An 11,122-nucleotide genomic window follows, 5' to 3' on the forward strand; every position below is an offset into this window, starting at 1 on the left:
GGCCATGTTATTGAGGATATGGATGTATAGTGCTAGCTTCTCTCCTTTTATTACATAAGATCCATTAAATGGTTAGTTAAAAATAAAGAATCAACGAATACCTAAAGATCCTTGATTTGAAGATCTTTGGATATCTGTAGTCCCATGATTAGTGCCTCGTATTCTACTTTGTTGTTGGTTGCATTGAACTCACAACTGATTGCTTGGGGTAGTATGTCCCCCTGTGACGATTTTAGTATGATCCCCAATCCGGTTCCTCTTTGGTTTGATGCCCCATCTGTGAATAGCATCCATCTTCCCATGTTCTATTCTTCTAGAAGTTGTTTGGCTTCTATTTCGATTTCGGCTCTTAGATCATCACTAAAGTCAGACACAAAATCTTCCAATGCTTGGGACTTTATAGCGGATCTTGGTTCGTATTTTATGTCATATGTGCTTAACTTCACGGACCACTTTGCCATCCTTCCTGACATTTTTGGTTTTCTCATAACACTCTTAATAGGATAGTTAGTTCTAACAGTTATAGGGTGTGTTTCGAAATAATGTCTTAATTTAGTAGAAGCTATTATTAATGCAAGTATAAGTTTTTCAAGGTGGGAATACTTGGTCTCAGGATCTAGGAGACTTTTACTTACATAGTAGATGGGATGCTGGTCCCCGTTGAGATCCTTAGCTAATACTACACTTACCGCGTTCGAGGATACTGAGAGGTAAAGAAGGAGTGGTTCCTGGTCTAATGGTTTTACCAATAGGGGTGGTGAACTCAAATATCTTTTAAGTTGCTGGAATGCATCTTCATGTTCCTGGGTCCATTCGAATCTTTTGTTCTTCTTCAAGATGTCGTAAAAAGGATTGCATCTTTTCTAAGGATCTTGAGATGAACCTGTTCAGGGTTGCCACTCTTCCTATTAGTCTCTGAATATGTTTTGTCGAGGATGGTGATTTTAGATCAATGATGGCCTTGATTTGCTTCGGGCTTGCTTCGACTCCTCTTTTGGTTACCATGTATCCCAGGAACTTACCCGATCTCATCCCAAAGTGGCACTTGGAGCGATTCAGCTTCATGTTATATTGGTCCAGGATGTCAAAGGCTTCTTCGAGATCCTTGAGGTGATCCTCAGCTTTTTTGGACTTGACCACCATATCATCGATGTAGACTTCCATGGTGTCGCCCAGTTTCTCTTTGAACATCTTGTTGACCCGTCTTTGTTAGGTTGCACCTGCATTTTTAAGACCAAATGACATGGCAGTGTAACAGTAGATACCTGTTGGAGTTATAAACACCTTGTCCTCTTGGTCAGAGGGTTCCATCTGGATCTGTTGGAATCCTGGTGATGCGCCCATGAATGTTAGTAATTCATGACCTGCTGTTGTAACGACCCAAAATCACGACACAAAAAAATTGTTTTTAAATAATTAAATTGCTAATACATATTGTTTTCATAAAACCAGAGTAACCAATATTTAGCAAAACATCAATTAACCAAAGTAATTCACAATATGCGGAAACATGTGGTGTGTGCTCTGTAATCATCTCGGGCTCTTCCATTTGAAAAACGAAGTACCTGAAACATAAATTGAAACCATAAGCACAAAGTTTAGTGAGTTCCCCAAAACACCATACCACATACAATCACATACTATCACACACATACATATATGTGCCATGGGCTCCCCCCATGGTCTTTATCTATTATGCCATGGGCTCCCCCCATGGTCTTTACCTGGAATGCCATGGGCTTTCCCCTCATGGTCTGACATCCAATTGCCACGGGCTCCCCCCGGGGGTCTTCCATGCAAGTATTACAGAGACAACTAGCATACCACATAACACATAATGGGTCGGCATTGGTGCCTTCGACCCATGGATATACTGAGAAGACTCACCTCGCACTGTTGAATCTTACAAAGAACTCCTGGCTGCAGGCTGACTGATCCCCGAACTATTAATAACAAAACGACACCTAATTAACAATTGAGTTCCAATCCACACCACAACTCCATGCCTGGGGTAAAAGGACCATTTTACCCCTACCTAACCTTGTCCAAATTTATGACCCAACTACACTCTGAAAGGCCCAAAGGCCCACAAATAAACCATTGGCCCAATTTTCCAAATTGGGCCCAAACCCCTTACATGGCCTTGCCTTAAGCCCCAACCATTCTCTCTAGTCCAACACTTTCTGTTCTGATGTCCCATTAATAACTAAAACTCTCAAGCCCAACCAAAGGATCCACACAGGCCCACTAATGGCCCAATTTTCCAAATTGGGCCCAATCCTATATGGGCCTTAACCTAAGCCCATAATTTCCTTAGATACAATTCAGATTACCTCAAGCACCCCTTGGGACAAACTTGGTCAAAGACATAAGCCAAAAGGACAAGATTCATAATCCATATCGACCCAACTCGCCGAGTTGTCTAGTCAACTCACTGAGTTCTACATCAACTCAGAAACGGGGAAAACCAAAACAACCCGCCGAGTTGACCAACCAACTAGCCGAGTTCGCCTGAGACCCAACAACTTAATACATTAAGTTGCCTTCATCGAATCCAAGAGCTCCAAAGCTCAGGTCTCGACCAAAATGAGATCTAGAAGGGTAAAGTTCCAATTTTACCCCTAGGAACCACCAAAATGGGTTCAAACCCAAACCCTATACTTAAAAGAATGAGGGCTTAACCATTAAGCACTTAATCTCCAAAGACAAAGCCCCAAATTACAGATCAGACACCCTAGAGCTGGAAAACCACGTAAAGTTGCCAACTTTACATTCATGCATGCCTAGGAGAAACTCAAAGCTCAAGAAGGGCTTAATAAGGGACTTAATGCACATAAGAAGTCCTTAAATCCATAAAGTTTGCACCTTTATGCCAAAAGAGTCCATGACAACCCCAGATCTGAAAGAATAATGATTTGGGACGTCCTAATCCAAACATTCATCCAACCCATGGCTAAAGCATAACAAATTAACCCAAAAGAGAGATCTAAGCATCTAGCCATCAAGATAAGAACTTGATACCTCAAACTCCTTGCAAAATGGGTAGATATTCTGGATCCAATACTTCCTTCTCCAAGCTTAGAACTTCAAGATCTTCTAACTCCTTCATAATGCCCAAAATGACCACCAAACTTCATCCAAGGCTCAATTGTTTGACAATGGAGGCTACAACTCGATTTAGGGGTTTGACAACAATGGAGGCTGCTAAGGAGGCCAGCCAAAGGAGCTTAAGGTCTTTAAATAGGGTGCAACACCCTAAAATTAGGGTTTCCTTCCCAGCCACCAACTCGCCGAGTTGAGGCACCTCAACTCGTCGAGTTGGCTCATTTAATCACGTGAATCTTCCATCATAAACTCGCCGAGTTCAACTCAAATAAAGCTTATTCCCAACAATTTCTCTTCAATATTCCGGGTGTTATAAATCTCCCCCACTTAAATTAGATTTTGTCCTCGAAATTCGTTCTTACCTTTCTTAACACGCCAAACAATCTGAGCAGCACTACCACAACCCGAGAATACTACAGCCTTATCAAGGCAACTGAAACTAACCCTAGCGGAACTCACTGAACCAAAGAAGAACGAACCTTAAACCTTTGCAGAAAAAGCACCTCTACCTTTCCTGAAACCCGGAACCTCAAATTGATCTAACTTCCTGACAGACCACCCATTCTCCACTAACGACTTGACAAAGTGCAATGTGCAATTTCATTTATTAGCATCAAATTCATATTTTCCTAAAGTAACTAAGATTGAGAATTTATAAAAACATTTAGTTACTTTATATTTATCATTATACTTATTAATGAGAGAATTAATGTCATATCCTACCCGTTCGGCTAACGACCCTCCACCACTCAAGGAAGCGGTGGGTGAGAGTGGACACCCATTCAACCGCTATTTTATAGGCAGTTTCCTTATACCCCCCCTTATAGATCGGCTTCGTGAATGAGGCCTACTAACGGTAATACTGACTCATCTTATACATATATATAAATTAAACTTTTAATATTATAATAGTATAAGGGTGTATTTTAAACTTTTAATACAATAGGGTTTTAGAATTTAATATTTCAAAATTAACCTTTTAATGAAGGGAAATCTCCAGAAAAGTCCTAAAATTTTACCCTAATTTACGAAAAAGTCCCAAACTAAATTTTGTTTTCGAAAAAGCATGAATTACCGGTAAAAATGGCGATTTGACCCCTTTTTTCCGGTTTACCGGTTTTATTACTTACATGTTTCACTAAAGTCTCATTATTTTACCCTAATTTGCGAATAAGTCCCAAAATAAAATTTACTGATGATTTGACCCTTTTCTCTATGTAACATACATTTTACCGGTTTCATTGCTGACCCGGACGCCTAGTCATTAAATAAGATGATGAGATGGATATGCTATAATGTTATGTTTAGCATAAAATTTGATATCCTTATGTATTGTATATCTTTTTGGAACATAAAATGCATCCAACGAAGACTACAATAATTACATAAATTAACAACAACTGCGTTATTTTTTACGTTTATAAGAAATATCATATTGTCTAATCTAATCTTATGTAACCCAATATATCCATCTCATCAGACATCAACTCATTTTCTGTCATTTTTTCTTGGAAACACACATTTTATTGGTTTCATTGCTGACATAGATACATAGTCATAAATGAGCCGATGAGATGGGTATCAAATTTTACAGTAAATGTGACATTATATAACCCATCGTATTAATCTTATCAGCTAATTTAATGACTAGGTGTCTAAGTCAGCAATGAAACCGATAAAATGTATGTTACATGAAGAAAATGGTCAAATCATCAGTAAATTTTATTTTGAGATTTATTCGCAAATTAGGGTAAAATAATAGGACTTTAGTGAAACATGTAAGTAATAAAACCGGTAAACCGGAAAAAATGGGTCAAATCGCCATTTTTACCGGTAATTCATGTTTTTTCGTAAACAAATTTTAGTTTGGGACTTTTTCGTAAATTAGGGTAAATTTTTAGGACTTTTCTGGAGATTTCCCTTTAATTAAATTTTAAATTTCAAAACTTAAGGGGTGTAATTTGAAACTTTCAAAATTACTAGATCAAATTTTAAATAATTAAATTAATCACATGATTTTGTCATTATCTCAAAATTTGACCAAATCCATCTATTTTGATAAGGAAATCACATTACCATTCAGTAAATTCAATTTAAAGTGATAAAAACGAATTATGGTAATTATCCTAATCCAAAATAGATAAAAAAAACTTGAAAAATCAGCTAACAGATGATCCAACTCGTCGAGTCAGGGCATGGACTCGTCGAGTTTGTTAAACAGAAAATGAATTTTATTTTGCATTCGATTTGGACAGATCACAATTTCATCAAATATAATAGAAAAACATCATAGACTCTGATACCACTGATGGGTTTTGAGCATAACAACATTCCTATGTGATCATGCAACCCTAATTGCTTTGGATCTAAGCTTTTCTCTAGTTATACATGCAAATAGAAATTCCAAAGCAACAACCCTAATACTAGCATACAATTCGAAATCCATATGAAAACTAGGGTTAGAAGAATACATTGCTTGTTGTCTAGTAATAACAAGAGTTTCTTTGGATGATCTTGACTCTTGAAAGCTTTAGTGCCTCAAGTGTTGCACCTCTAATGGAGTCACAAACACCAGTAGCAAAGGATGAAGGAGAGAGATGATGAAGCACTACAATTTTCGGCTAGGGTTCTCTTAGAGAGCAAGTGGCCAAAATTCATATGCTAAGGGTCTTTATATAGCTAAGGCTGCTAGGGTTTTCAGGTGGAAACCCTAGTTTCCTTGCTTAGGCCTTAAGCAGTCCATGGACCTCCACATTAGAAGCCTTGGACAAAATCCGATAGGGCTCCTATAGATTTCGTCCACTCCCTTCTAGAGGAGTCCATCAGCCTAACTCTGCAACTATCATTGATTTACATAACCAGCCCCCATTCTTTTAATTAGTTCCTTTAATCCCAAAATTAATTTCTGATTAATACTAATTAAATAATATGATTTATAATTAATATATTATTCTTATAATATATTAATAAATCATTAATTAACCTCTTTCTCCAAAAGTCATCCTATCAAGTTGTTATGGTGAAGGCAACCCAAAAGGATCATGCTACTATCGAATCAAGTACATAGCAATTATAGTTATGGGCTTAGACACCTAATCCAACACTATGCATGTATTATTCCTTCGTTCGGATTACCTACCTATTATTGTTTTCGTTCCGACTATCTTTGCGTTGTTTTTTTTCGATCGGATTATGTCATGTTATTTTTTTCATTCAGACTATCCATTTGTTACTTTTTCATACAGACTTTTTGTGTTATTCTTTTGTTCCGACTATCTCTATATTATTTTTCTGTGTGGACTAATCACATGTTTTTTTTCATTCGGACTATCATTGTGTTATTTTTTTCGTTCCGACTATCATTTTCGGAATAAAAATATAATACAGGGATAGACGGGACGAGAAAATAACACAGAGATAGTACGAACAAAAAAATAATAACATAGGAATAATTCGACTGTAAAAAAATAATTAAATGATAGTTCGAACAAAAAAAATAACCCAATACTAGTACGGACAAAAAAAACACATGGATAATCCAGACGAAAAAAATAACATATTGATAGTCCGAACGAAAAAAATAACATAATGATAGTTCAAACAAAAAATAAAAATACAACTATATATAAAATAATGTGTTTATAAAACACAAATAATTAAAAAAAATAACATTATTATTATTATTATTATTATTATTATTATCATCATCTAATAATAATAAAAAAACAAAACACAACAAAAGACAAAAGACATTAAAAAAAATTAAAAAAAAAATAAAAATAAAAATAAAAATGACAAAAGACAAAAGACAAAAACATGAAATCAAAATAGGTTAGTTTAAGTAAGGAGGGTTTGTATTTAACTCAAATCAGAGATATGTAAATCAACACCCTTAATATTTTAGCAAAATGCAGAAAAAACACAATCATTTATCTATCAACATTTAGAAAAACCTTATATTTTCTTTAAATCCAGAAAACAATTATATTTTCAGTTAACTGAAAATATAAATATTTTTCTACATATAAATAAAATATAAAGATTTTTCTGAATGATGATAAATAAATGCTTATGTTTTTATGTTTTTATGTAGTTTGTCCTTGATATTTACATATGACCATGTTGTTCAATCAAGTTTGTAACAAATTAGACTTTTTATTGATTTATATATTTACCAACATAGTTGCATAACTTCTATCACAAATTATTTGTTGAATAAATTAATAAGAAAAAAAGGTTACATAAATATATATTTAATCCTATAAATAATATTTTATAATTAGTCTATATTAGGTTATCCTTCCCTTAGTATAAGCAAGTATTGTGTCTCTTCCCATTTGTGATCAAAAGAAGCATATTGGATTCGTGGTTTATAAAGAATGTTGTAAAACATATGGTTATTGTTTTATCAGTAAGCAAGCATTTAAATATATTTTTCTATATATTATTGATCTTTGAGATTTCAGAAAAGAAAAATGAGGATTTCATTAATAAAATATACTTTGAAAATTTTACCAAATTATAATATCGTCTAAATAGAAAGTACAGTATCATGATAAGATAAATTTTAAAAATAGAATTTTCGATCATAATTGTGTACATTTTTCAAAATAAAACATCCTATAAATATATTGTCTTAGTTGGATAGAGTTAGCAAATTACATCATGAAAATACTATCAAAATGTAACAGTGTTGTCCAAATCCAATATACAATTTCCTAATAAGAACAACTTTGAAAAAACAACTATCAAATTATGATTTATATAGTCTATATTTTAAAATTTTTTATTATAGAAAACATCATGTATTAAATTAATATTTTACAACAAATATTTTATATAAAAAGTAACAAAAAAAAAAGATGGAGCATGGGTGAGGTAAAGGCTAGGGACGGCCGGACGGGTGTGCATATGGGCTAAAGAAAAAGAAAGTTGGGTCATGACTCATGACTATTCTATTTCTATATTAACTGGATCATGATAAACTTATTTAAAACTAAATAGCCTATGTATAAAATCAAGTTTATATACTTAATTGATCAAATCATAATTTACATATGTAATTGATTAAATGATTAAACCATTTATTGATGAATGAGTCTAACCTCCTGATCATTAAGAGAATATAAAGGTTTTCTTGAAAAAATTGTATTAAGCGTGCTGAATGTTGTCCGATTAAGAATCATTAAGTAGTTACCAAACAACCCTTTAGTTGGATCACAAAGGAAATCATTATATAACGAGGGATTTTAAATGAACAGCCAATGATAAAACATGTGTGTATGCACATGTCCATACACATGTGCTATCATTGGGATTTTTTCTGGTAACAACATTATGTCCTATGTGATTCCACAAAAATATTACTTATTGATAGATCTCATATCTCTATGTATCTTGTAATTTGTGACTAAAGGCCTCATAAATCTATGCATCTTGTCAACTAGTCATATGACTACAAATCTAACATCTATAGTTTCTCTTCACACAGATATGCAATGATAGTATATCTCAATGCATGATGTACAAGTCATCAATGCATAAGAAACAAGAGATGATGGGTTAAACCTTACTTGATCCCAATAGACATCATTGACTTAAATTCTTCAAAGTCAACAAACCCATCTCCATCTTTATCAACACTTTGAATCATTTTTCTACATTGTCCAAGCTTCGAATTGCTACATCCAAGATTAATGAGCACCCTTTGTAACTCCTTTGCAGAAATGAGTCCATTCTTATCACTATCAAACACCATGAAAGCATTTCTAACATCATCATTAACATCAATATTATCTTCCTTTGAAATAGGAAAATTTGGCTTGGAAATGGAATCATCCATGATGGCCATGAACTCATCCAAGTCAATGAACCCATCTCCATTAAAGTCAATTTCTTTGAGTATTCCTTGGGCTTCAATGGTGGCCTTTGACTTATCTTGACCAAAAATCAACAACACATTTGTGAGCTCCATCTGAGAAATCTTGCCATCGTTGTTGAGGTCAAAGAATTTGAAGACTTGCTTGAATTGATTTGAGACGTCCATGGTGAGATCAAAAGCACATGATGTCTTTGGAGGTTTGCTTTTGAAGTTTTTGTTGACTATCTTGACGAGATTTCTTATGTGGGTTTGCAAAGAATTAGGCATTGGAGATGATACTAGAAAAAAAGAGAGAAATTGAAATGGTTATCAACAAAGTCTGGAGATATTAGTACGAAATAAGGGAAAATGGCATACGATGTTTTCATATACTTCAGGAGGGTCCACATGATAATTGTTTACTTTGTATCTCACGTTACCATTTTAATATTTTTTATTTTTATGATAAAGAATTAAAATGCAATTATATGTCGTGTGACATTATGTGAAAAGGATCTAGAAACCTACAATACGAACAGTAGGAGAAAAAAATGTAAACGAATTGACTAAGTTGATTTTATTTAATTATATACGCGAAACATTGAAATTTTTATGGTCGTCGAAGAAAAAGAATTTGTTATGACTTTTATGGAGTGAAGTAGGTGATACCGTGATAGGCTTTTTCCCAATACAATGGTATCCAATTCCTTTTATTCCTTTCAAAAACACTTTTTTCCAAATCAAATTTATTTTCCAAGAACCTTTTTATAAAAAGTAAAAACAAGAATGTGATTTTCGATATCACTCATTCACTCGAAAAAAAAATAATAATAAACAGCATCACCAACGGTCCTATTACACCGTATTCTAAAAACAATGATAAGCAAGATTACATTGTTTTTAGATGATACAAACTTGGACTCAAAATATAAAATTGAAATACTCAAGTGACTTACCTTAATAATGTCTTCTCTACTTAGATGTTGGATGAATATGCACTACGTATAGTAGTATAGTTGTCCATATATCAATTGATTCGTGAATGGTGATGAAATACTATATAACGAAGTTGGGTGCTTATCCCAATACCAACAAGATAGGAAAGGGAGAAAGGCAAGTTGAAGGAAGGTGCCGGCACCCCATTGAATATTCATCAACTTGACTTGATAGTTGATACTCCTTTTTGTTGGTTTATGAACCAAGATATGGTCTCCCAATTGCCGAATGAATCGAAGATTCATTCAACTTCTATTATACAAATAATACAAATCCTAATAAATGCAAATACATTTTTTGTAAAATATATATTTGATGACTCTTACTAAGTGGTAAGGAAAAGGCCACATCATAGAATGTATTCACCCATGCCTGGAAAAGTGCAACACATGATACATATATGCTTGACAAACGGGATCGGCCCAACACTAGGGGGCAACTTTGACAATGTCCAATGTATCTAAGGGCCAATATTTAAATATCATATTCTAATTGTCTGATACGTTGAAGCCTGAAGGCTTGAGGCGTCAATCAAATTGAGGAAAAAAATAGAGGCAAAAAGTGGAGAAGACTAAGGCAGTAAGGTGGTGTTTGTTTTTGGTTTATAAGCTTTTTTTTATTTCTTCTAAACTCTTATGTTTGTGGACAAACAAATGTTTTAGTTAGCATATTGTTTGTTTTTTAGAAAACTGCAGACGTCCTCTTCTCCAAGAAGAAATAGTCCATTGTTTTTGAAAACTCGCAGAAATTTTCCGGAAAAAAAAAAAAAAAAAAAAAAGTTGATTTTCTTGTACTTAAGTAAAAGTTTGAAGCAAAGGTAAACCCAATATAAATTTGATTCATAGAGCCCCATTTTTTAAGGGACCAGCCACTAAGTTCTTATTCAAATGAGAGAGACTAGCATATTTATAATTAATTTGTTAGAAATAAACTTATAAAAACAAGGGTGCGTTTGGTTATGGAAAAATGTTTTTTTTAGAAAACATTTTCAAAAGTTAGAGTTAAGTTTTCAATGAAAATTTTATAAAAACACATTTGGTTGAAACCAATGGAGTTTTCACTTCCCATTTTAGAAATCTTGAAAGTTTTGGAAAACTATAAAAATCATTTTTCTAATTTACATACAATTTAAAATTGGAACTTTTTTAAAATTGAACCAAC

At 33.7% G+C, this 11,122-nt stretch overlaps 1 protein-coding gene across 1 annotated transcript; it reads right to left on the reverse strand.

Moving 5' to 3' along the window:
• Positions 1–543: 543 nt before the first annotated feature.
• Positions 544–10,101, reverse strand: LOC145105444 (uncharacterized). Its single transcript, XM_079042546.1, has 3 exons — positions 9,922–10,101; positions 8,679–9,264; positions 544–1,565 (listed from the first exon to the last, which is right to left on the reverse strand). The coding sequence occupies exons 2-3, from the start codon at positions 9,251–9,253 to the stop codon at positions 1,409–1,411; spliced, it is 732 nt and encodes a 243-aa protein (XP_078898672.1). The 5' UTR covers positions 9,254–9,264; positions 9,922–10,101; the 3' UTR covers positions 544–1,408.
• Positions 10,102–11,122: the final 1,021 nt, after the last annotated feature.

This window comes from Lactuca virosa, chromosome 4 (assembly GCF_052849685.1).
Source record: "Lactuca virosa cultivar CGN04683 chromosome 4, Lactuca_virosa_CGN04683_v6, whole genome shotgun sequence".
Classification (NCBI taxonomy): Eukaryota; Viridiplantae; Streptophyta; class Magnoliopsida; order Asterales; family Asteraceae; genus Lactuca; species Lactuca virosa.

Coding starts and splice junctions, on each gene's coding strand:
- LOC145105444 (XM_079042546.1), bottom strand. CDS start 9,253: ATGCCTAATTCTTTGCAAACCCACATAAGAAATCTCGTCAAGATAGTC. Junction 1,566..8,678: donor ATGATGTCTATTGGGATCAA/GTAAGGTTTAAC, acceptor TTTATGTTTCAG/GTACTTCGTTTTTCAAATGG.